This window comes from Astatotilapia calliptera, chromosome 9, assembly GCF_964374335.1.
Source record: "Astatotilapia calliptera chromosome 9, fAstCal68.1, whole genome shotgun sequence".
Lineage (NCBI taxonomy): Eukaryota > Metazoa > Chordata > Actinopteri > Cichliformes > Cichlidae > Astatotilapia > Astatotilapia calliptera.
Genome location: NC_137430.1, coordinates 24,461,342 through 24,485,545, shown reverse-complemented (window position 1 = coordinate 24,485,545; position 24,204 = coordinate 24,461,342). Strand labels below are relative to the sequence as shown.

Here is a 24,204-nt window from a genome sequence, read left to right as displayed (position 1 = left end):
ATCACTTTCTCATCACCAGCAATGAACGTGTGGCAAATTCAGATGTGGATATGATGGGTAAAACAAGCCAGATGTGCAAGCGCAGTCCCCTCCCCCTCACCAAAATCTATTAGAATTCTGTTGTTGCTTTTATCCGAGTGCAACAAGAGTTAACTGACAGCAGCAAAAAGTCTTATCAAAGCTGATATTAGTAGGGAGCATTCAGCAGGACAGGTTAGTTTCTTTAAGAAACCGTTTTCTTAGCGCTTGAAGATTAAATCTGCTGGGAGCCATCATCTTGGAGAACATTTTCTTTCTTCCTGACAGTCGTGCTACTCTGTATCTGTGCTCCAACATTGTGCCGCCAGCAGCACAAGTGAGTGCTGCACCTTCTTAGCCACGTCGCTCTTGATAAAGTCTCTCACGGTTTAAATGATAAAAATTCAAAATACAGGAGCTTCCATTATACTGAATTGCACAGGGTGCTTGCTGAGGCAAAAAATACCAAATGTTCAAAGTGTCAAAATTTGGTGTTAAGCTAAAGGTCCAACAGTTTAGTAAGGGTGAGTTTACATGTCAATGGTTGTAGTGCAATGAACACACTCTTGGTAAGTGAGTGTTTCTGGCATGACACTGCCATCCAGTGGTGTGCTCTGTGAAGTCACCACACCACTGTGAGAACTAGTGTTTTCAGTAATGTAACAGACGACAATACCGTCGGCATTTCTTTAATAAACATTTGCCAAAGGTGGAGGAGGAGGGTGGTTGACAAATCATTTTAGTACAAAAGAAAAGAAAGAAAAAAAACAGGAAAAAAAAAGAAGACATTGTTTTCTTTTCAAACTCCGATTATGCTTCTTTGTTTTGCTTGTGATTTTACAACACCTACTGGCAAAAAAAGGCATGTGGAATTCAAACAGCCTTTCTCCATGAAGCTGGATCAGATTTGGTGCATTCGTCTGAGAGGTTACTACTCCTTATTCTCTCAATTAGCTTGTTGTGCTCATGACTAATCTGACCCAAATGGGCCACCACTGTTTGAAGATAATCTTGACAATAGAAAAAGGAGGACAACATTACTTATGGGTTATATTCCTAATTGTGCAGATGGAGCACATCATCCATTTCCTTTCATAACCAAAAATAGTTTCCGCCTACTTCACTCAGTAGTGCAAAACATTAATACTAGTCTGCTCTGAAGCAATTACAGAAAGGCTAAGGTAGAGTTTTAAAATTTACCCAGCCTGATAAATGTACACTCAAAAAGATCCGAGTTTAATTTAAAAGACAGCAGAATAGATTACAAAAAAAATATGAAAATGGTATGAGCAATAAAAGCTCCTCCGATGTTAACTGTCCTTCTGCAGCGTATTCCACATTCCAGACTGAGGAGGAATACAACGCCTTATACAGATTTAAGTTATTAAAAACTTAATGTGCATCTCCAGATCCATCTAATCTGGTCTAAGAGGCTTCAGGGTCAACCCTTTCACCCATAGTCACTTTACATATTTCCAGTCTTTCAGAAAGGCAGCCCTCGGCCTCTGATTGTTGCCGTCGAGTTCACATGTGGGACAAAGCCAAGGGGTAGTGGTGGAGCCCCGACTTGAGAGGGGGAGCCCCAGGGTTGTCCTGGTGCTGGGATGGGTGGTGGAGGAGGTACACCATCCTTTCTTGCCATGGCATGGTTGTAAAGGTGGATAGCACTGGGGTTAGACTGTCCCTCCACAGGTAAAGGGCTGTGATTGTACTCAAAACGGTGGTCCTTGTCCCCAGTGAAAACCATACTGCTGGGTCCAGAAGCTCCGGCACTTGGAGGGAATGGGTCGGGGTGGGCTGGAGCAAGAGCCCCAGGAGCAGTAGAGGAGCTGGCAGCCTGTCCAGGCCCACTAAACACTTCTCTCAGAGTGTGAGGTGGCAAGCCCCCACCCAACATATGACCCATGTAGCTTTCCCCAAACCCTGCAGGTGTAAAAGGTGGAGGAGGTGGATGGCTGTATTCGCCACCGTATCCAGAACCTTCTGCAGTGGGCAGAGGTGGATAGTCTGGCTCTGGGGGTCTCCCTCCGTCACCTGCACCTGCAGATGCAATAGGGGGGGCATGGCCTGTCTTGGGCTCAGGTGGTGGCTGCCGGTAGTCAAGGTCAGCATGTGGAGGTGGCTCCGGAGGCTCTGGTGGTCTCTGGTCTGGGGGCAGGATGGACACCCCACTTACATCAGACACTGAAAACACAGTTGCACAATGTATTATATTGCACATGTATAATATTAGTTCACTTTTTGATGATCAGCTAATAAAAAAACTCCGATTATTTTCATTTTTAAAGCAAAATCAGAAAAAATATTTCTGCTGGTCTGACAAGATATTTGACCTTCAGTGGTATAAAAGTTAAAGAAAAAGTATTTGTCAATCTACTGAGGTACACAGACACAGTGTGTTCAGAAGGCAGCTCACCTGGTGAGACAGGACTGGGCTCAGGAGGCTGTTTAACCTCTGGAGGTAGAAGCGGTGCTGCAGCTCCAGCAGAGTTGGTGCTCTCTACTCCTTCTCCACCATCGACTGGTTCCTGCCTTTGTGTATGCTGAGCCTGGAGGAGCTGAGCTAGCAGCATAGTCATGGCTGTCTGTGTGGCAGCTGCAGCCTCGCCTTCTGGAATATTTGACGGAGCAGACATCGGGGGCGAAGGAGGTTTGGGCATTGGAGGAGTACGGGGTACTCCTGCTGGGGCTGTGGGTGGGGGAGGCTTGGCAGTTGCAGGCTGAAGAGGAGGCTCAGCTGGGTCAGTGGGAGCTAAGGCTTTAGAGAGCTGCTGTAATGTCTCTTGGTTGACCTTTGAGCTCATGGACTGGACAAACTGGGCTGTGCTGACTGCACTCTTTGGCTGCCCTAAGAAGTTCAGGAGAACTGCCAGCTGTTCCTGGGTTAACTGTGAGTTTGCTCCCTTTGGGTCTGTAGGAAGACAAATGACAAGATTGAGCAGAAGTCATAACACTGATAATATCCTGAATGCAATATATGAAAGCAAAAGTTCCTTTAACAACTTCTGGCCATATCATATTTATAAAAAAGGCTTTTGTTTAAAATAACTTCATTTCGGGAAACAGCCGTATATATTATAACCTTGCATGACAAGTTCTATCCTTTTTTAAATACATAAATCTAATCGATGACATATTTACTTTTCCCAAGTGAAGAGAATGGAAATATCAGTCTGCAAGATTCATTACTAGAGCAAGAACCAAGAGTCACATATATATATATATTTCTGTGGAAGGAAATTACAATATGAGCATAAGTGAGTTTGGTTCAGTGTGTTGTCTAGCAACACGGATCTTTTAAATATTTCAGAGAAGAAGGCAAAGGCAGATTAGTGAATAAATGAATGACTGAGCTACATTCCGGATGTAATGGCTATTTAACCGAACAGTGACCTCCAGTTTAACCTCTAGTTTAAAGCATGTTAGTCTGGTGAAAGCTGTAATGTTTTAAAAAGCTCATTTCCATACATTACCTCACAGCTCAGAGGTAACAAGTTGATTTTTAAATACATCAGACTATCCGAGTTTACTTTTAGCTCATGAAACTAAGGTATGAAATGAAACCAAGTGTAAGACGACAACACCTTAAATAAATAAAAGCAGTCGTCAAACTCACCTAGCAGAGCAGAAGCAGCTGCATTCTGGGCTTTGATGGCTCCGGGGGCAGACAAACCCTGCGGCGTGTTACTGCGACTGTCATCAAGGCCCAGCTCTTTGCGGGGTGCCTTTGGAGCTGCCAGTTCTTCCGGCATCTGCTTCTGTCGCCTGCGTTTCTTACTCCACAGCTCATGACAGTCCTGCCAAAGTGGGAGACTAAAGAAGTGGAGAAAGTAAAAGATCTGATGAGCACAGCAACACTACAGGATGAACATGATGATGGAACATGAACCCAAACGTACTCTGGTGGAGGCATCTTGTCTGGATCTACATCCTTGAGAAACTCGCTGCCCAACGCCTGTTCAGCTGTGCAGCGTTTGCTGGGGTCCAGATTGAGCATGTGGTCAAAAAGATCGAGGGCAGCTGGAGGGATGCTGAACAGCAGCAAAAGCACAGGAACATGTTTAAAATAAATGCTGGAAGGCCAAATTCCACAGATACGACTTACAATAAGAAAAAGTAAACATCAACTTACAAAGCAAACTCCTCTCGTAGTCGTCGCCGGTACTGCTTCTTTGGTTTCATGGTGTTGAAGAAGGGAAGCTTTATGACATCTGGCCAGACTGCAGGACAGGGGCTGCCACATATGCGGCTAAAAAAAAAAAAACCAGAAAGGCATTTTTTCTAAAAAGTACAGTAAAGAGCAGAGGTAACAGAGGTAAAGCATTACATCTGTGTACAACAGAGCTCACTTCTTTCCTCTTTCAACCACCAATGTGTGATGGAAATATGAGGAAAATAAAATGTGAGGAGAAATAAATGTATTTCTTTAATTTCAAAGCTCACAGGAGGGAAACTGTATCTGTGGCCCTGTGTGAGAGCCAGTCATGGTTTAGGAATTTAGGCTATGCTTACCTAATAAGCTCTAACTGGGCAAGCTCCTGGTTAGCTTGAAAGATTGGCTTCTTTGTGAACAGCTCACCAAGAATGCATCTTTAATAGACAAAATAACACAATTCATGACACACATATGCCACCTTTCAGATATTCTTATTATTAAATGTTTATGATTAACAATAAAAGTATCAGCACTTACCCACAGCTCCATACATCAATAGCAGGTGTGTACCTCTCTTCTCCCAGAAGTAACTCTGGGGGACGGTACCATAGTGTGATCACTTTATTGGTATATGGTCGACTGAAAATACAAAAACAAAGACAACATCTGTTTATTAGTATCAAAATCACACCCAAAAGATACCGGTAATGATAAATAAGTATCTTACATAAGGTAAGATTCAGAAATAGAATGTATGAGGGCTCACCTCTCTTCAGAGTTATACAGCCGAGCAAGACCAAAGTCTGCAAGCTTTATTTGACCTCTGAGTAGAAGGGAAAAAAAGAAAAGAAAAACACTGCTTAAAGCGTATTTGAAAGCATCCTTAGCAAGGTTTTAAAACATGAAGCACTAAGTTCTTGTAAATGGGTAAAAAAAGGCAATCTTACTTATTATTGAGCAGAATATTGGAGCACTTAATGTCTCTATGAAGAAAGTTCTTCTTGTGGCAGTAATCGAGTCCCTCCAGCAACTGTCGCATGAAAGACTTTATGTGGCTCTCATTAAAATGAACGAGACCAGACTCAAGCAAACCCATCAGGTCGTGATCCATGTACTCAAATACAAGATAAAAAGCACCTAAGACAAAAGGGAAAGAAAGAATTTTAAAGAATAAATAAATATCTTTTAAACTATTTTTAAAATTCCACTAAGTATCATAAATATTCACAAAAATATAAATTACCTTTATCATTCTTGAAGTCTAGAGCATCCTCTTTGTCTGTGACAATCTCCTTCATGTTGATAATACTTTTATGGTTCAGTTGACGTAAAATTTTAATCTCTCTGATGGCTGTAATTGGGAAGCCTTCCTTTTCATTGTCAAGTCGAACCTTCTTCAATGCCACCATTTCAGCTAACAGACAACAGAAAGAAATACATAAAACAGATCTTTATGACAATATTGACTTGTATGTCAAAGAAAAACTGCACTTTCTGAAGAATACACTATGAATCAGTGCCAAAGTTGGTGTAGAGGAATTAGGAGAATATTAATCTTCAGTAAAACTCACCGGTGTCTTTATCTTTAGCTTTGTACACTTGACCGTAGGTTCCTTCCCCTGTGATTCCAATGATCTCGAACTTGTCAACACAACGTTTTCCCCAGTCTATGGCAATTTCCTTAATTTCACCATATCTTGGACCACAGATTCTGGCAATTACAAATTTAATTTTACATTGAAATAATAGTAACACAGAAAACAGCAGCAACAGCACAAAACAAAAAGTGATTTAGCACTATATACATCAAGAACATACTTAGGTCTTCGGCGAATTGTTTGGGACTTCTTGTCATCAGATGGGCTCTGGGTAGAATCTGTGCTTCCAGGAAGTTCAGGGGGCAGAGGCAAGTCTGTTAAAAGCTGACGAGCCTTTTTCTCTGACTTTTTCTTCCCTGAGAGTGAGCTGTCTTTCAAGCTGCAAAAATGTTGAAAGAGCATTAGCATACTGAAACAGTCTGATCATATCTACAGAGTACAAACATTTCCTGGTCAGCACATCCATACCTTTCTCCTTTGTCCATGTGCTCAATAACTGTTTGGGGCAATGGCAGCAATGGGAGGGTAGACATGGCTTGACCTGTGGTACGTTCCTTTTCTTTGCCTTGTCCAGAGGCTGGTGCTTTCCTCTTGTCCCGATGTATAGAGTCATCCTTGCCCTTTACATCCCTGTCCCTGCTGGTCTGGTGCTCTGTTGTCTTCTTGGATGACCTCTCTGAGGGTGACTGAGGCTGGGTTGATGTGGGAGTTCGGGGTCCCTTCTCCGGTTGAGGTGGAGAAGGAGGGCGACCCTTTCTGGAGTTGTGATTCGATTTAGGGCTGGGCTGATGAGCGGACGAGGAACCCTTGGTGGGAGTCGATGTATTGCTCGAATTCTTGGCCTTAGCAGCTGCTTCTGCAGCTTTAGCCTTTTTCTGCTTACTGAGTTCAGCAGCAAGGCTAGTTTTGAAGGTGAGCGTGCTTGGTGAAAGACTAGATGGCCGACTACGGGAACGAGAGTGGCGGTGTCGGCTGCGAGAACGTGAATGCCTTGAAGTTGAATATGGACTTCTACTGCGTGACCTAGCAGATCGCCTGGAAAGGAAATGATGAGAACAGCATGTTCAGTTGGTACATCAAAAGCACTTATAATTCAAGGTATTTCAGTCAGATTAGCAACTGCAGTGACACATGCAAGTTGTTTTTTGGGTTGTTTTTTTTTTTTAATGAAAAATGAAACAGTGCAGCCTTATTATAACAAATCTAATAAAGTCACCACACCAACAGAGCATGTGCAACAAATTAAACATGTTCAATTAGCTGCGTAATAACAACTCACCTGACATCAGGACTTGGGCTCAAGGACTTCCTATATGGACTCCGTGATCGCCTCCGGTTACCATAAGGACTTGAGCCAAACTCTCCTTGTTCATAAGGACTGTGCCGACCGTAACTCGGAGACCTGCGCCAGTTCACTGGGCTCACAGGTGATCTCTTCCTTTTGTTGCTCGAGTATGAACTGGGTGACTTGGGGGCACCGTACGACCCATACATGTCTGCATCTCGGCTGTAATATGTGGAACTGGGAGAAAGTCTTTTGCTCGCATAAGTTGGACTTCTTCTAGATATCAGCTGGTTATAACCGCCAGGAGACTGGTAGTTATATGAATATGATGTCCCATAGGGACTTTCTGATTTAAAACCAGGACTTCTCCTGTATGCCCTGAGGTCCTCACGATCATCTCTGTAAGACTGTGGAGCATCTCTGTATGCAGATGGGGGCTCTTTATCAGATCTTGTTTTACTTCTGTGCCTTTTTGAATCCCTTTTATCAGCAGATTGTGAGGACTGGGATGTAGATGTCCTTTTGCCATTCCTGTCACTGCTCCTTGTAGTGTCTCTGTGATTTTTAGAGCCACTCAGGCTTCCTCCACTCCTGGCTTTTGAGGAGTCCCTCTCCCGACTGTGACGGTCTTTTTTCTTACTTAGCTCCTTCTCTTGCCTGCTTCTCTCAGGTGGTCCTCTTGTTTTCTCGTCCTTGCTGAGGCTTACTGCCTCCCGCTCTCTGGGGTGACTTCTGTCTGGGGATGCTGGTCCATTATAGTCAACATCGCTAAGTCGGTCCGCTGTGAGACTCTCAGCATGGGGGTCAAGTTTAGGAGACGGGCTCCCAGAAAAACGCTCTGACTGGGAGCTCACGTCATCGTACTCCACCAGTGTCCGAAGTTCAACATCTTTCTCAAAAGCACTTCTTCGATCATTGTCAGGGTCCTCTATTGTACCGGTATGCCACAAGCCTCTTTCCTTGGGTTGCCTGCGTTTCTTTCTTCTAGAAGCCGATGAGCGCCTCTTCTCACGGTGCCTGTCTCGCTGAGCGGCACCGCTCCCCGGTTTGCTACGCCTGTCCTGCCTGCTAGCATTTCTCTGTGCAGAGGGGCTCCGTCCCCGACCCTCGCGAAGCACCTCCGAATTAGGCATTTATCTCCCAAATAAATGCTACCACCACGCTAAGAATAATATATTCTCTAATTTACCAAAGCTATGTCCCTTGGTGTGTCGTGGAACAAAACATTGGGCTAGCTATGGTGACAGGCTAGTCAGCTAACGTAACAGCAAAATCACAGGTAGACAGCCAGCCAGCTAGCTAGCTTAACGTTAGCATTACAAAGCTAGTACAGTTCAGATTGAAGATAAAGTGAGTTAGTTCAGAGGGAAATTAATGACACTTAGTGCCAGCACACTCCGGCTCATATCAAATTCACAAAATGATTCTTGGTTACAGAGCCATACGATACTCAACCATTGTGTTCCAGGACGGACATCTCCCAGATTTATCAGCTAATGCTAGTCGGTTTAGCCAGCTAGTATTAACTGGCTAACTGTACTCGGCTACACAGTCGCATTCCGTTTCATGGTAAAAGCACAGGCCTAAAGCCTCTCTAAATTTAAGATCCACTTTTTCTAAAACGTTATCGTCTGTGCGAGCATGTAAATCCATTTACCGAATAGTGTTAAAATGTAAGTAGTCAACTCCGTCTCCTTCTCACAAACTTCTTGCCCTCCATCACACTCCGGTGTGCAACAAGGAAGTGAACAGCACGCGAGTTGGCCGGATAGTCCGCGGCTAACCAGCTAGCCGCTAGCAACTTAGCCAGCTAGCTTCTCCTTGTGTGGAGTTCAAGACAACTCAGTCAACATGCAAGAAAACAATGCCATTCAAAAACACGCCTGCGTCCACGTATCTTGCTGGACTGCTACCTCAGCTGATTGCAGCATTACCCGAAAGTAGCAAAACCTCTGCGTTAAATAGCTCAAAAAAATCTCTGAATGTGTTTATATTAATATAACTTTGTTCCCAGTACAGCTAACGGTACAGCTCACCCGGGCCCAGGCTGCTTTCAAACTACAGGCCTTGTGCGTCGCTGTCAACCAATGGCACTCGTATTCGTAATCCATTGGTAACGTCACAGCGAAAGGGAAACCCCTACCATCAAAAAACCACCACATAATATGATATGAAAATGCGATATTAACCAGAGTGTACAGGAGATGGTTATTTTCTACGTATCCAGTAAATGGAACTACAGGTTACGTCTTTCCATTGATTACAATAAGACCAGATGCTGCCGTCACGCGCCGTTAATCACAGTTAATCTGTTCCTCATTCCTCAGTTTAAATGATTAATTATTACTATACAGAATATGGTCATTTGTCAAGGGAATGATTGGAAAATTAAGAAGTTAAATTTAAGTATTAAAAACAAAACAGATTTTCTTTTTATTAAAGAAAAAAAACTTTCCAAACCTACCTGGCCTCAGGAAAAAGTAAATACCCCTTAAACCTAGTAACCATTGGGCCACCTTTGGGTGCAAGAACTGCAGTCAAGCATTTGCAATAACTGGCAATGAGTCTCACACATCAAAGGAATTTCGGCCCACTTTTCTTTGCAGAACTTTTCACATGTGGTCAGGTAGGTTTGGATAACCTTTACCGTTAATACATTAACACATTAATACATTAACTGCATTTTGCATTTACTCAGGATATTTTTTAATAATATTAGAAGATGATCTGACTGGCAATGCACAAGCTCAACCTACACCTTAGTTTGCTCACTATTGTACAATAACATTTCAAATTCTGTGTGCGCATAGATACATTTATATGCAATAAAACTAAAATACCTTACAAATTACAACATCATTCATCGCAGACACTGTGTAACACAAGAAAGATACCTAAAAGCTAAAGCAATTTTTACTTTTTTCTCTAAACCAAATGCACAAGCTGAAATTGTGACAAATATATTTATTTACCTGTTTTTATTGTTATTTATCCAACAAAGACACCAATAAATGTTACCTTTCCATTTTCTGGCAAGTGTTTTTGTGGTGTGTTTTTATGGACATGTCTTGCTATTTTCCTGGCAATACAGGCCTGCTGAAAGACTTCACGAGTTTCTAAGGTGCTTAGAAAGAACCTAGACACTTCAAGAGCTTGTTTTATGACCTTAAGATAGTGCTTTTCCTCTAAGAAAGATCAGGGTAAGGAGATAGATATTATCCATGTTTATACATATAACACAGCACTTCAAAGTTCACCTGTTCAGTGCAAAAAACAATAAACGTATCACACAGAACATACACAGTGTTATTAGTAATGTCCACTTTATTTGCCATTTCCAAACTCACAAAAAAAATGAATTGAAATGTAAGCATCACCTCTTGTATTCACAAACAGATAGGCTACATTAGTGGTTATGTTAAAAATAAGTAAACATGAAGGAAACATTTAACTGATGGCATACATACAACCATCCAATCAATTACATAGATACCTATAGATTTCTTTTTTTACTCCAAGGGTATAGAAAAGGCAAAACAAGTTATCTGAATACCCAGTAGGACAGTTCGCTCATAGCGTTCACACAAACATCTGTTTTAGTATTTCACTGAAATTTTTCGGGCTATCAAGTCTATTAAATTAATATGTGGAAACAAAGTAACAGCAGTAGAATGATTATGAATGATGTCTCCTTGAATAAACAAAAACCCACAACAAACAACTGAAACAAGAAAGACTTTGTTTAGCCAGTGTTATAGTATGCAAGCATTACGGTAGTCACTTTATGTAGGGCAGCTTCTGTAATCCTCAACAATGAAGACACAATGCGGTTAATGTAATAATCTCAAGCTAAAGAAGGAGAGTAATAATAAACTGGGATCTTTATGCTCATTCCAGTTTCTGTGCGTGCCACTTTAACTTTCAGGGCGTTTCAATCATTATGTGGTGTACTGGAGTTTAGCCCTTAGGACATATATTAGAATAAACTGCTTACCAATCAGTTTGATGCCACCTCACGTTACTGTTTTAAAGTCCAACTCCTCCTACTATGTGCTTTGCTGTAGACATGAGTTGCATGATAAACGCACATTAAAAAGACAAACATACAGACAAAAGAAAGCTTCATAGCTGTTGGATGACACACTTTTTTCCAAACTGCAGTCAGATCTCTAAATGGCGCTCCAGCTCAAGTGCTTCTAGTTCTCAATAGTTTCTAGACCCAGTCAGTGTTTTAAACTGTTTCCAAGTTTCACATTTCCTCTTTGCAATTACAGCAAACATTTTGCATAGACTCCAGTGTTGGGCACGTTATTGGTTGTGGCAATCTTTTAGTGTAAATGGTGAGCAGCTTATTAAGTTAACGATTGGTAGTGAATCAGAGAGAAAAATGGCAACAACCTCAATGTGGCTGTTTAACTTTACTGAAATATTAAAAACAAATAATAAGTTACTAAAAATAAATTATATTGTTCACAAGAAAAGAAAAGGCTCAGTCATAAATTAAGAAACAAGGGGCAGTTTTCACAGTGTATTTTGGTCTATGCATTCTCAATTTGCCAATTTCTATACACTGTTTCAACCTTTGCCTCTAAAATGCCATCTACAAGATAAAATGAACACATTCGGCATGTTACTACAGCACTGTAACACAGGGTAGCCTTGCACAAAAAGTAGCAAAGTAGAACGCCAGTGACCTCTAAACTCTGCAAATCATTGGCAGTCTAAGATTACAGGCAAACAGGATGAGTATGAGGGGATGTTTCACATTCACAATGGACAGAGAGGCAACAGTGACGCACTGCACAAGAATTACTAAAGCCCTCATAACCTTGCATTTCTTTCCCCAGGCGAATCAGACTGAAATCTCGACGCTTCCCGACACTCCTTTTGCAAAGACTGTAGTGCTTACTTTTGATGCTCGTTACAGCAAGCTGTCATTCACTTCAAATAATAAGTGGGCACTTGTTTGTACTAGCTAGCGTTTTTCTTTGGCGACTAAAACTTTTTTTGGACAAGTATCACCTCACGTCTATGCAGCCTGCAGTCTCATTTTCATTTCATGCCTTAAAAATGATCTATTCATTAATTTACCCCAGCTTTCCAATTAAGGACTTTTCCATTTAACAAAAGGAAAAAGGAGATACAAGTTTGCAGATTAAATGTCAGGAAAAATTATAAATGAAAAAAGACATTTTTTACATGTTACAATGTGTTTCTTTGTTTTTAAAATTAAGATGTGTCAGCATGTAAGGGATGTAGTGTTATGGAATCACCTTTTATCTGAGCACCAGGGATTCCTTTATCGCAAAAAAGACAATGCCAAGTGAGGTAAAACTTCTGAAATGTTAGAATTGAAAAAGAGTTCAAGTGTTGCAAAATCCCTCACAGATTCAAGGGTAACAATTAATGTCCATTGTGCATTTGAGAAGACTCAAAAGTCTGTGGGGTAAGGGGAGAGATTAGTGGAAACATTAGTGCGCTTATCTTACACTGGGTGATATGATAGAGGAGAAGAAGGGAAATGTTTGACGTCACGACTAAAAAGAAGTATACTTAACTGTACAACGTAGTAAAACTGAGGTGTAAAACGACAAACAGGAATGGCATCAAATTTTGTCTCGAGCTTTGATAATGAAACTTTTTTTCTAATTGAAAGGTTTCATAGGCTCAGTGCAATGTTCATCTCCTCTGTGGCTCTTGATGAACTCTGGGTTGACACTACACTGCCGAGTCTGTTAACTAACCCTTCTTACCAAAGATGGTGGATTAATTAAAAGGGATTGGGGCTTTCCAGTACTGAGCTCCAGTTACATCTTCCCTGTTTAAACCTTGGCGCTTAGACTTTCATTTAAATCTTTTTTTCAACTTGCACTGCACAGCTCTCTTAATATGTGTGTTACACACACACACACACGTCAGACTTTACAATGAAAAGTTTTGGAACATTTCAGGACTTAGCCTCTCAAGCTTAGGTCTAAATTAAAAACACCACTGAATTATTACACTCTGTAATGTGGGCAGAGTGAGAAAGAGAGAGAGTACATAAATTATTTGGAGTGTCAGCACATAAAAAGTTAGAGCTATAAATGGTGTATGAAGCGCCACCTTACTACTTCCTGACACATGGTCAGATGTCCTGTTAACCAGGAACAGAAGGTCATGGTCAGGTATGGGCACAAAAAATTAAATTAAATTAAAATTTAAAAAAAAAAGCAAAAGTCTGAGAAATGCGTATGTACATAAGCAGCGAGCCTGCTCCCTCTAACGACTATAAAATACAGCATCTCTCTCTAATTCTCTTGGCCAAACTTTTACTTTTCTTCTTCCCGTTTTTCTCTTTGCTGTCCTCCATTTTTCTTGCCCGGATCTCTCTCATTAGGTCGAAAAAAACCTGTTAACAGGAGAACATAAAAAACACAAGTGTTCACATTTCTGTGTTTATGTGTCTGTTTTGCTTGGTGTCAGCATAGGAAGGAATTATTATGTTCAGCAAGTTAAACAAACCTTGTCAACATTGGCACGAGTTTTGGCCGAAGTCTCCACGTAGCACACGCCCCACTGCTCTGCACGTGCCTTTGCCTCATCTGCGCTAACCTGCCGTCGGTCGTCCAAGTCTGACTTATTACCAACCAGGAGAAAGGGCACATTCTCATCCTCCTTCACTCGCAGAATTTGCTCTCTGCAAAATGAACAGGAACTCTCATTCAGCCGTGAATTATGTAAATAAACAGAGCGCTGCATGGTAAATGCACAAAATCCTTACTCATATGAGTCTAGTCAACCTGATGGAAGAAAAACCTTGAGTTGTGATGAAGTATCAAAAAAGCAAAGGAAGAAGAATAGCTTAATTACATCCTAATGGATGGGTAAGCGCTTCATTAAAAGAATCTAAGTGGCTGCACCTGAAGTCTACTGTTGCTGCAAAAGACTCCAGCTCTGTGATGGAAAATACGCAGAGGAAACCCTCGCCACTTCGGAAGTAGTTATCCCGGATGGCTGCGTAGTCCTCTTGCCCGGCTGTATCAAGGATGTCAATTTGCACCTCCTCTCCATCCAGCACCACTTTCTTCCTGTAACTGTCTGCTTTAGTGGGCTCGTAGTCTTCAACAAACTAGAAAACAGAAAGAGATCCATTATGCCAGAGTTTTTTTTATTAAAACCTCAAAACTGGAATTTCAGTTGAGTACTGTGATGTGAGCAGCTCACCTCATCATACATGAACTGGAGTGTAAGAGCTGATTTGCCCACTCCTCCACTGCCAACCATTATCACTTTGTGAAGGGCTAGAGAGTTCTGCCCTTTTGGCTTTGCAGCTGCCATGGCTCTGTGTACCGAGAGATGCAAGTATCAAAGGGAGAAAGTGCAAGATGGCGGGAAGGGATTGTGAAATGTGAGGACTGCAAAAATCAGATCCAAAGACTGCAGGTCCAACAAAGGGCTGAATGATAGTTCCTGTGGAGAATTTAAAAAAGAAAAGAAAAAAAGAGAAAGATGTTGCATCATATTTTCCAGTGCCTCCAGGTTCCATTTCTGCATTTTGATTGCACAGTCATCATGGTAATAAATCCCAAACCAATAAAAGGCTAAAAAGCAGAAACTACAATTAGACTTGAGACGTCGCACAAAAGAATGATTCTCGGTAGCTTAACAAGAATGCAGGAAACATTGTCATGACACAAGACTGACGCATTAGAAATGCAAATTTATTTTCATTATAAATTCTGCTCTGAAGCCATTTGCCTGTGCAAATAGCACCTATCCCTTACTGCCTTAAGCAGTATTACTTTCCTCTTTACAAACGCGACCGCAATACCACTTGACCTGTTAACAATTCAGGCCATAAGTATTCAGAAGTAACAGAAATCAGATCACACAAATTGTAAACGTGGCTCTAATTTCCAGCTGTACATTTTGTTTTTACATCTTGGTTAGTTGTGAAACACAAGCTGGAGAAAGCAATAGAAGTGCAAGTTACTACTGGTAGAAATATTACCCCTGGCATAATTTCCTCATACAAGAGACAAGAAATAATTTTCTTGTCCATGCAAAGACATTTACTAATCGATTTTATTTATTAATTTTTCCCTCTCAGATGTCTGAAGGTACACAAAGATTTGAAAGATTTATGAATATGTTGTTTGAATCAGTTTTAGGCCTAGTCCAGCAAAGGGATTCCTAACTTCTCCCAAGAAACTAACTCTTTAATTCCTGTGTAAAAACAGCTGTTAAGGTTATACCAAACAAACTGGTCGAAACATGACCCTCACATCACAGATGCACTGGCCAATCTACAACATAGCAAAAGGGTACATTTAACATAATCTTAAACCTCTTTTGCGTGTTGCTAAAATACCGAAACACAAATACCAATTCAGAAAGGCGCCTTGTGGGTGCAGTACTTTCGGCAGCCAAGTGTCACTACAAATACACATTGGAGCCTGAGGACCAAATACTGCTTGTCAATAGCACAGAAAAGGTAACGTTAACTACAAATAAAGCGCACAAATTCCACTAATAGAACAGTTTTAAGTGAACCTGCCCTAAGAAAAGGGAGACAAGTTTTGAAAAGTTGGCAGTACTTTATATGTCTTTGACAACAGTGGATAAAATGTGACACATGATAAAGCCATTGAGTGGCCTCTTTTCCATACTGGACTGTCCAAGAACACTATAGAAAATGCATACTGTCCAGAAATGTGTGTTCAAGCCCTTTCCTAAAGGCCAACACAAACCCTTTTTGGGGGGGGGGGGGAATCAGGGATAAGCATGGGCTTGCAGCCAATTCGTCACTACACAAATTAACATAAAAGGTTTATATTTACTGCAAGTCAATAGTACTATAAAGAACTGAAGGAATGTTGCTTTACTTTCATCTTTTAAAGCTGCAAACATCTCTTAACAAGTTGTTTTGAGTGGAAGTGAAAAGGGAACTATTAACGAGTCAGTCGTTCTGGGCTTGGAGAGGCGTTTAACAACAATTTCTAAACAAACCCAAGTCACCTTATGTAAAGACAGGGAGACTGTAGAGACAATACTATGCCTTCAGTTTACAATCATCAGCACAAATGTGGGTGGAAAGTCAATACACCAGTTAGACAAATTAGTCAGCGAGTCATTATTTAGCAAATAAAAAACAAACAAGACGCCACACCATAAGCACACCAAGAATACAAAAAAACAAAATACTATACACAAAAATCTATACATAACATGAACTGAGAAATCAACTATTTAACCAACTATTTCAATAAAAGAAACTAGCACAGCAAATGTCAGTGTACACGTCCCTAACAACAACGTTAACTTATTAGCAACTTAGCTGGTTGACTGCTGGGCAATGTGGCTAACAAGCTAACTATGCTACCGGGCAGGTAAATGCCACCTGACATCAAAGTAACATTTCAGGATGAAGATAACATCTGAAAGACACGTCTCTAAAAGCGGATATTCTGCAACAGATGTTCGCTCGTTGCTTCCAAACTCAGTAGCTTCCTCGTTAGCGAGGGCGAGTGTGGACACACAGGGGGGGGTAAAGGGGAAAAAACGGCTAGCGAGCAGCTAATCATAACTAAATGATGCGACGCTAATAAAACTGAAAGACAAGCAGGGTCCGTTGCACCAGTACCATGTCTTGTATTAACACAAATCCAAAAATAAACAGCACTCACCTTGGCAAAAGGTCTGATGAAGCGGAATTTAAGGTGGCGAAACGAAAAGACTCAGCTAGCTACTTGTTAGCTCATGGCTAGCTTTCTAGCTAACTCCAGAGACCCGGCTGGTAGCTGTTAGCAGCAGACTGACTGCACGTCCTGTGGGCTTGGCTCCGACTGACAACGCCCGCCTGCTTGGGAGAAGCACACAGCGTCTCACTTTGACTTTAGTGTGTGAGTGTAATATTTTCTTTCAGATAAAAAAAAAATATAGCCCCGGGTATGGACATATCAGATAATTACCCTCGCAGTTGAGCATACAGTACAATGCAGATTAGGAACAGCGGATGAAAGGTACCACATAACTGATTAACTGGCTAATCCGCATAAATAGTGGCAGGTTTGTTCAAAAGGAGAAGAGTGAAGAGACCTCCACATGCCAGGTATGTCGGTTTGAATATAGTGTTCTCACTAAATAAACACACAATTTAAGTTAAAAAAATGCGCAAATGTAAATAAAACATCTTAAAATGGGAAGAAAGTTTAATTTAATTTTTTCCCATCAATCTTCTGTTTTTCGACGCTTTAGATGATGGACAGGGTCACAATTCCAGAGCTGTGTTTGAAGTTTGCAGAGAAGAGTTGGGCTGACACTTTTCAGCTTGTCCGAAGGTGTATGGTGAGGCAGACTTCATTAAATAAAAATGAAAATGCCTCTACTCAAATGGTCTATTTGAATCATTTTAGTTGTACGGTTAGGGTTTTTTTTTTTTTTTTTTTTTTTTAAATCTCGTCTTACGCAAAAGAGATTACTCATTTTATTTCTAATTTAAACTAAGACCCCCTCCTTTGTTTTGTTTGGGGTTTAAAGGGGGTATGTTGCGTTATGTGGCTGGTTAGTGCATGGCTCTGCTAATATGATAATGTGGTGTGAACTGGTGTGGCTATCCACTCAGAATGAGATCATTCATCCTGGAACACACACGGCTTTGTTTTGTTTGATCAGCGGTCTTTTTTTTTTCTTCTTCTTCTTCTCTTTTTTTGCATTGACTGGTATCACTTAACCTACTTGGATTTACTTATCAAGCACCTGGTACAGTGTATGGAGTAAAGCCTTCAAATCAAAACAAAGTAGTTTGACTGTGGGTTGTTGGTTATCTTTATGGCATTGGCTTTGATTCCACTTTTTAACAGCATCCCTTTTGGCCAGACATGCACTACTGCTGGCTTAATTAATTTTCCTTTGCACTATTTATTGATTCTTAAATAGAGGATGTCCCTCTTGTACATGTATATTATTTGGTTAGAGGTTTGAGAGTTCAAGCACTGACATGAGGCAAACGGGCTGTACTCTGTGCAGTCACTATTATTATTGTTCTATCTGTATGCTGGGCCTCTGTGAGAAGAGAGGGTTGGTTAGTTTTCTTTAGATTTGTCATGGGTGGAGCAGCAGGGTAGATAATACTTTTGGATTAATGTGGAGTGGAGCTTGGCAGTGGTCAGTCTCTGGAGTGTGTTGAAGAAATGTGATTGCTTGGTGGTCTGAAGTGATGTGTGGTCCAAAGGGATAAGGCATCTGGGGCTAGTTATCAATTTCTCTTCCAGCAGTGATCTTAAAGAGAACTTGTGAAGAAGTGGGGTTCTTCTTCTTCAAAAAAAATTAAGTACAATAATTTCAAACTCCTAGTTCCAAAACATTTGTTTCATTAAACACACACATCCCAGTATGAAAAGCATGCAAATGTCAGTGTTTTCCTTGAGATGGTGTCATGCAGTTTGTGTTGCATGGTGAGATGGGCAGACAGGACCAAAGGCTGTTTGCACAAGACTTTGCTTTTGCCATACAAACAGTCCATTGTTGTTTTCTTTGTCTCTCGCCTTTGTTCCTATAATAGGAGAAATCCAGAGATGAATCCAGATCCCGTAAGCCACTGGAAAGATCCCTGGAAAAACTCCAGGAAGAATCAAACGGTATGTGAGTAACATGTGTTTTTATTTATTTATTTATTTATTTATTTATTTGAAGTATTTTTACTTTACATAAGTAAAATGAATCTCGTTATGTTTCAGTGTGCACCATCAACACCACAAAGCTCCGCCTAGAGATTATCGCAAAACAACAAGGGTATAAAACTGACCTCCATGGCTTTGTTTTTGCTTTTTAGACTCATATCTTTCCTCATCTGTTTTTCTATTAATCTACTGTGATGACACCTTGTTATCCATATGAATCTTTTCTCCCAAGGATGAGTTTTCATTTTGCTGAGGCCACGTGCTATTTATCAGCTGATTTATTCTACGTTGAGGTATTGTTGTTGCCGTGTGGTGAAGTGGAGGAGGTGAAGGTGGTCCCTCACGGAGAATCCCCTGTTGTAAGTGGACTGTGCTGTTTCCAGCAAGTCATTAGAACTTCTCACCTTTTGCTAATCATGCTGATAAAATAAAACTGTCTCTTAGCCCAGTGAATCCCTGCTTCAGCTGCTAAGGTAAGGGAATGGATTGCTTTTAAATTTACATTTTTCTTGCAGTAAGCAGTGCCATTATCCACTAAATTTTTTTAAGAGCATAATGACAGCACTAATGGTTTTAGCTCTATTTGCTGATTGTGCTGCTTTCTGGGTGCACAGGTCCAAAAACTTTGCCGCCTTCTCCCTGAAGTTACAAGGCCTCTTTGCCCAGTACAACATCCCTGGAGACAAGTGCCTACCTCAGCTTATCAAATATTCTTTAGCTCTTATAAATCTGAGGCTCTTGTGATCATTTAGCCATGTGTTCCCTTTTTTCTTTTCCAGTGAAATTAAATTTAAATTGTTGGCATCTCTACAGTGCCTTGGGAAAGACTTATGGAAAATCGCTCATTTGCCAAGGTGTGTGACAAAGCAACAACTTTCCAAAAGTCTGTCTGCTTAAAACAAAATGAATTCCTGTTCAGTGCTTCAATTTAAATTTCATAAACCAAAACGCATGTATATAAAATGATCAGGAGAGTAAATAATTGTAGCTCTTCATATAAACTGCAGTTTGTTTTTTTTTGTTTGTATTTTTTCCTCTTTTCAGGGAACAAAAGTATTTTGACCCTGAAATGGACTTGATAAACAATGGCAGGATAGGGGATTTAATCATGGGAAAAGAAGGTATAGTTACACTTGTATATTGAATTGGTTGTATTTAAATTATGCAAATTAAATTCTAGATCAAGAGTGTCAAATATAAGGTGCGGGGGCCAGAATTGGCCCAGTAATGACTCCAATCTGGCCCACTGGACGGCTTTGGAAAATGTGAAAGATGTAAAACTTTATTTTCACAAATTTTACAACTTTCCTTCTGATAAACACCTCCCCCACAGTCAACCACACCACACAAAGTAATAGATAAACAATTAGGTGATGTAAAAGTTTTCACTGTCTATTATAGAAAAGTCATTAAAATTGAAGTTAAATGTATTTACACTGACAGAAAGGGAAGTGTCACTGGTCTGGCCTAATTAAGAGGAAACTAGGCTGAATTTGGCTCATGGTGTAAAATGAGTTTGACATCCCTGTTCTAGATTGTCCTTTCACCATGCGGTTCTTTATTCCTCCAACCAATGGAACAAAAACTTTGGTGTCAGGTAAGCTTCTGAGTTAAAAACGTGATAAATTGCGTTCTCTTTCATTCAGTTCATTCAATACAGGTGTCATCGGAGATGTTAAAAGTAATAGATTTTCCTCAAATGACAGACTTGAATCCAGTTGTTCAAGCCGCCCAGGTTACTGTAGTTGTCAGCAATGTGACCCACAAGCTTCAGATGGCATCTGTGGTCCCTCAGCCTCCCCAGCTGGATCCTCAGGGGTATCTGCCTGCTTTCTGATTTTTAATCTCTCACCCAGCGGGACACGTTTCATTTTCCATTTATGAGTGAGTCTGACTGTCACTAGCGTTGGTGTTAATGGAGTACAATTGTGTCCTGGAGCAGTTATCCTGTGTTTGTTCCGCTGAATGAGGTGCCAAATGAAATGCTGCCTGCCTGTTTCCTGCTTAAACTGCAGCCAGCTATGCCCGTGATGCCGTCTTTTGTAAAGAAGCTCAGCCAAATTACAGGTCAGGGAGGCTTTCATGAGTATTTTGTGAAATGGACATGAAACAAAAAGCCTGCTCATTACTGCTGCTCTGTCTCCGATTATTTCCTACATGTGACTGTACCAGATGTTGACCTGCAGTGGGCACCCCTACCCAAGCTTCTCATGAGAGATTCATTAAGCGCAAACAGCTCCTGGGAGATGACATGCGAAAGCAACATGATTTTTACAGTGGTATGTGGATACTATTTATTATAAGTGGAAAAGGTAAAAGAGGGGTTAGTATTTAATATGTAATTTATGCATTTAAAAAAAAAAAAAATCAATGTTTATTCATCTAGACTCTTCCTGGTGGTGTGATGCATAGTTATGTTTTCCCTGGAGCTGCATGGGATGTGCCTGCCCACAGGGGGGCTGTGGTGGACAGTGTTCCCTTCACCCACCCTGGTCATGTCCCAGCCCTGCTGGAGCTGCTGCGCCACCAGTGTGCCATTAACACCCTGCTGAGGAGCTGTTTCATATTTCACTGTGCCAGTCCAGGTAGGAGTGTTTTTACATTACAAAACCGGTCGACACAGAGATGGTGTAAAGTGGGCAGCAAACATTGTTGTGCTTAAAATATGTAACGCTTCATTTATGCATCTTACCAGGTTCAGTTTGTGGCCTGCATTTTGAAGTCCTTCCAGAGTCTGACAGCAGCTTTTCTGTGACCTTCCAGCCACCTGACGCTGACTCCCTGGGTGTTTGTGAGCATTAAGTTCATTTCAAATTTGGGAAAAAATTAGCTGTTTTAAAAGTTTATCCTTTTTAATATATCTATTTTTTTTTTTTTTTTTTTTTTTTTACCTATATGCAATAATCAAATGCATATAGGCATAAAGACATGGTCAAGACAACCTGCTGAAGCTCAAACTGAACATCAGAATGGGGAAGAAATATGGTTTAAGTGACTTTTCATTTGGCATGGTAGTACCAATTGGGCTGGTCTGAGTATAAACTGCTGATCTACTGGGAGTTTTTGACATCACCACAGTCAGAATCATGTTTATGGCCAAGTTTGTACACAAATAAGGAAATTTGTCTTGGTGTCAGGGTGCAAAATCTCTAAGTTTTGCAGAGGATGGTCTGGGAAAAGACTGCAGTGAGTGGAAGTTCTCTGGGTGAAAACACCTTGTTGAGGTCAGAGGAGAATAGCCAGAATGGTTTGAACTGATAGGAAAACAATGGTAGCTCAAATAGCCAGTTGTTGCAACCAAGATATGCAGAAGTGCATCTCTGAATGCAGAACACCTTGAAGCAGGTGGGCTACAGTAGCAGATGACGCATCGGGTGCTGCTCCTGTCAGTTAAGAACCGAAAGCTAAAGTTGCACAATCTCATCAAATTTGGACAATGGAAGATTGTAAAAACATTGCCTGGCCTGAGTTTGCCTGGTCTATTTTTTTCTGTGACATTCAGATGGTAGGGTTAGAAAACAACAACTTGAAAGCATGGCTCTGATTTCCAGTTTCAGGGTGGTGGAGGTGGTAGTGGAGTAGTGAAGGAGATTTTCTTGACACACTGTGGTCCCCTTAGAATCATTTAAATGTCACAGCCTTCTTGAGTGTTGCTGTTAGCAATGTCCACCAGTGTACCCATGACTCCTTCCAGCAGGACAAAGTGTCATGCCACAAAGTACAAGTAATCTCAGCCTGGTTTCTTGAACGTCATCATATTTCCTGCAGGGTTCGTTTTTTGGCTATAAACATGGTGGTAGATGGGCAAATTAAGTAAAAAAAACAAAAAAACAAAAAACCTGGTTGTAATATCAGTTTGGGAAAATGAACAAGTTAAAGGAATGTGGTGTGTAATTTAAACTGATTTGTGCCCACAGTGCTGGTGAATGTACCGAAACCTCACCAGATTACCTGCAGCTTATTTGGAGCAAATACACGTGATCCTTCCATTAATGAATACCTCTCCTCTGTCATCATGAGGTATGTTTTCTGTCTTTAAGAACCATGCTTACATGCAGATGTTGGTGTAAATGTGATTATTATTTACTCACTCAAGTGTGTGTAACAATGTACAGAAATTCTGCATTATGAAGATCTGTGTGCAGCAGAGTAACTGAATGTAGTTTATTATGCTGATTCATTCATCAGCTACCTGAACAGTGTCTAAACTTTACAGCTTTAACTAGCATAACAAATGTGAGCACATGATTACATGGTAGAATTACAGTAACTCTTTCTCAACCACTAGTACTCATCCTACATTTACAAACATGCTACACACGCCAACAAAAAAGATGCTCTTAATTAAGAGGTTAAACTGTGTGTTCAACACAATGCTTGGCTAACATACCAGCAGCTTCCTTGCTGTTTGTGTTACAACTATAGATTAAACTCTCTTCAGTATGTGTCTTCATCACATTCTCCCGATTCCTCTGCGTTTACATTCTCCCACCGAGCTGCGGCACTTAACCTTTACAGCGCCTGTGTCCCACTGACGTCTCTACTAACACATTGTGACCTTGCACATTTATTTACCTGTGATTTGCTTTCTGTTTAAAGTTCCTGCATGTTTTATTAAGAATATAGATATCTGGTAGCAGACTGTTTCAACAACTGGGTTGTAAGAGGAGGGGATTTGTCTTGTTGCCGTACTGAATTTTAGCTCCACTCCTTCTAGGAACTTTCAGTTGTTTTGTTTTTCTCCACTCAGCTGTATGTCCATCCCTGAGACAATGAGGATGCTATACAACAAGCTCGAGGACATCACCTCTGTCCCACTTTCTCCCAGCTGCTCGGCCACCACAGAGACTGAAAATGACCATTCAGCTCCCTCGAGTACAGCTGTGGCCGACACCAGCAGAGCTTTGGCCACTTTCTCCCAAAGTGCAGCTATGCCGAAGGACGGCTTCAGTGTTGCTGATTTAGCACGTTCTGCCCTGACTGTAGCCAAATCTGAATCTATTCTTGAAATAAATTAAAGTCCCTCCGCCTCCTCTTACCCACCACCCCTTGTAGACACGTTTCAACACAGGGTGGACAACAGGCACAGCTGATCTAAACGTGCATCCACAGCCTTTATGAAAACTCTCACGGGTTAAATCAGCCATAAATATGGACCAGAATAACTGGTATTTGTTTTCCGTTATCAGTTAGAGATGCTAATGTGTAACTGCAGAAGGCTGTGTTTGAGTAATTCAGAGTTCATAATCGCATCCATCTCCTGCAGGATGCTTAAATGTCACTTACTATGCATTCCAGCGTGGCAGAGATTACTGGCTGTAAAGATCTGAGGTCTGACATCTGACCTCAGACAGCCAAGAGCCCAGTTGATTGGTACCATGTGAGCCAATCAAACATTGTTAAAGTACATAATGCACTCTTGATGTTTTGTAAGACTCCACACATTTAAAAAATAAAGAAAAAAATAGCTTTGGTGTAGCATAT

At 41.0% G+C, this 24,204-nt stretch overlaps 3 protein-coding genes across 7 annotated transcripts; 1 reads left to right on the top strand and 2 right to left on the bottom strand.

Moving 5' to 3' along the window:
- Positions 1-691: 691 nt before the first annotated feature.
- Positions 692-9,182, bottom strand: cdk13 (cyclin dependent kinase 13). Its single transcript, XM_026180029.2, has 14 exons — positions 7,052-9,182; positions 6,241-6,807; positions 5,993-6,151; positions 5,746-5,885; positions 5,418-5,588; positions 5,122-5,311; positions 4,941-4,997; positions 4,712-4,813; positions 4,531-4,608; positions 4,151-4,267; positions 3,918-4,049; positions 3,635-3,831; positions 2,435-2,929; positions 692-2,202 (listed from the first exon to the last, which is right to left on the bottom strand). The coding sequence occupies exons 1-14, from the start codon at positions 8,188-8,190 to the stop codon at positions 1,502-1,504; spliced, it is 4,245 nt and encodes a 1,414-aa protein (XP_026035814.1). The 5' UTR covers positions 8,191-9,182; the 3' UTR covers positions 692-1,501.
- Positions 9,183-10,363: 1,181 nt separating this feature from the next.
- Positions 10,364-16,866, bottom strand: ralaa (RAS like proto-oncogene Aa). 2 transcript variants are annotated; one of them, XM_026180033.2, is made up of 5 exons: positions 16,726-16,866; positions 14,264-14,509; positions 13,960-14,168; positions 13,562-13,736; positions 10,364-13,448 (listed from the first exon to the last, which is right to left on the bottom strand). In XM_026180033.2, exons 2-5 carry the CDS (start codon positions 14,375-14,377, stop codon positions 13,326-13,328), a joined length of 621 nt encoding a protein of 206 aa, XP_026035818.1. In that variant the 5' UTR covers positions 14,378-14,509; positions 16,726-16,866; the 3' UTR covers positions 10,364-13,325. The 2 variants fall into 2 exon arrangements, with proteins under 2 accessions (XP_026035818.1, XP_026035819.1); XM_026180034.2 differs by having other exon boundaries at positions 14,264-14,381.
- Positions 16,802-24,189, top strand: med1l (mediator complex subunit 1-like). 4 transcript variants are annotated; one of them, XM_026180030.2, is made up of 17 exons: positions 17,010-17,150; positions 17,297-17,386; positions 18,603-18,678; positions 18,778-18,832; positions 18,953-19,079; positions 19,165-19,193; positions 19,335-19,406; positions 19,500-19,574; positions 19,765-19,841; positions 20,255-20,317; positions 20,427-20,538; positions 20,663-20,787; positions 20,893-20,999; positions 21,107-21,305; positions 21,416-21,511; positions 22,638-22,740; positions 23,471-24,189. In XM_026180030.2, exons 2-17 carry the CDS (start codon positions 17,297-17,299, stop codon positions 23,736-23,738), a joined length of 1,674 nt encoding a protein of 557 aa, XP_026035815.2. In that variant the 5' UTR covers positions 17,010-17,150; the 3' UTR covers positions 23,739-24,189. The 4 variants fall into 4 exon arrangements, with proteins under 4 accessions (XP_080162217.1, XP_026035815.2, XP_026035816.2 ...); XM_080306091.1 differs by lacking the exons at positions 17,010-17,150; positions 17,297-17,386 and adding an exon at positions 16,802-16,941; XM_026180031.2 differs by lacking the exon at positions 20,255-20,317.
- The last annotated feature ends 15 nt before the right edge of the window (positions 24,190-24,204 follow it).

Excerpts from the sequence above, each read along its gene's own strand:
- cdk13 (XM_026180029.2), bottom strand. The coding sequence starts at position 8,190 with ATGCCTAATTCGGAGGTGCTTCGCGAGGGTCGGGGACGGAGCCCCTCT. Across the intron at positions 5,886-5,992 it reads ACAATTCGCCGAAGACCTAA|AATCTGTGGTCCAAGATATG; the intron begins GTATGTTCTTGA and ends TGTAATTGCCAG. Across the intron at positions 4,814-4,940 it reads CTGTATAACTCTGAAGAGAG|TCGACCATATACCAATAAAG; the intron begins GTGAGCCCTCAT and ends TTGTATTTTCAG.
- ralaa (XM_026180033.2), bottom strand. The coding sequence starts at position 14,377 with ATGGCAGCTGCAAAGCCAAAAGGGCAGAACTCTCTAGCCCTTCACAAA. Across the intron at positions 13,737-13,959 it reads GCAGCAACAGTAGACTTCAG|AGAGCAAATTCTGCGAGTGA; the intron begins GTGCAGCCACTT and ends TTCATTTTGCAG. Across the intron at positions 13,449-13,561 it reads CTCGTGCCAATGTTGACAAG|GTTTTTTTCGACCTAATGAG; the intron begins GTTTGTTTAACT and ends TCCTGTTAACAG.
- med1l (XM_026180030.2), top strand. The coding sequence starts at position 17,297 with ATGATGGACAGGGTCACAATTCCAGAGCTGTGTTTGAAGTTTGCAGAG. Across the intron at positions 18,833-18,952 it reads ATTATCGCAAAACAACAAGG|GATGAGTTTTCATTTTGCTG; the intron begins GTATAAAACTGA and ends TTTTCTCCCAAG. Across the intron at positions 19,407-19,499 it reads TACAACATCCCTGGAGACAA|TGAAATTAAATTTAAATTGT; the intron begins GTGCCTACCTCA and ends TTTCTTTTCCAG.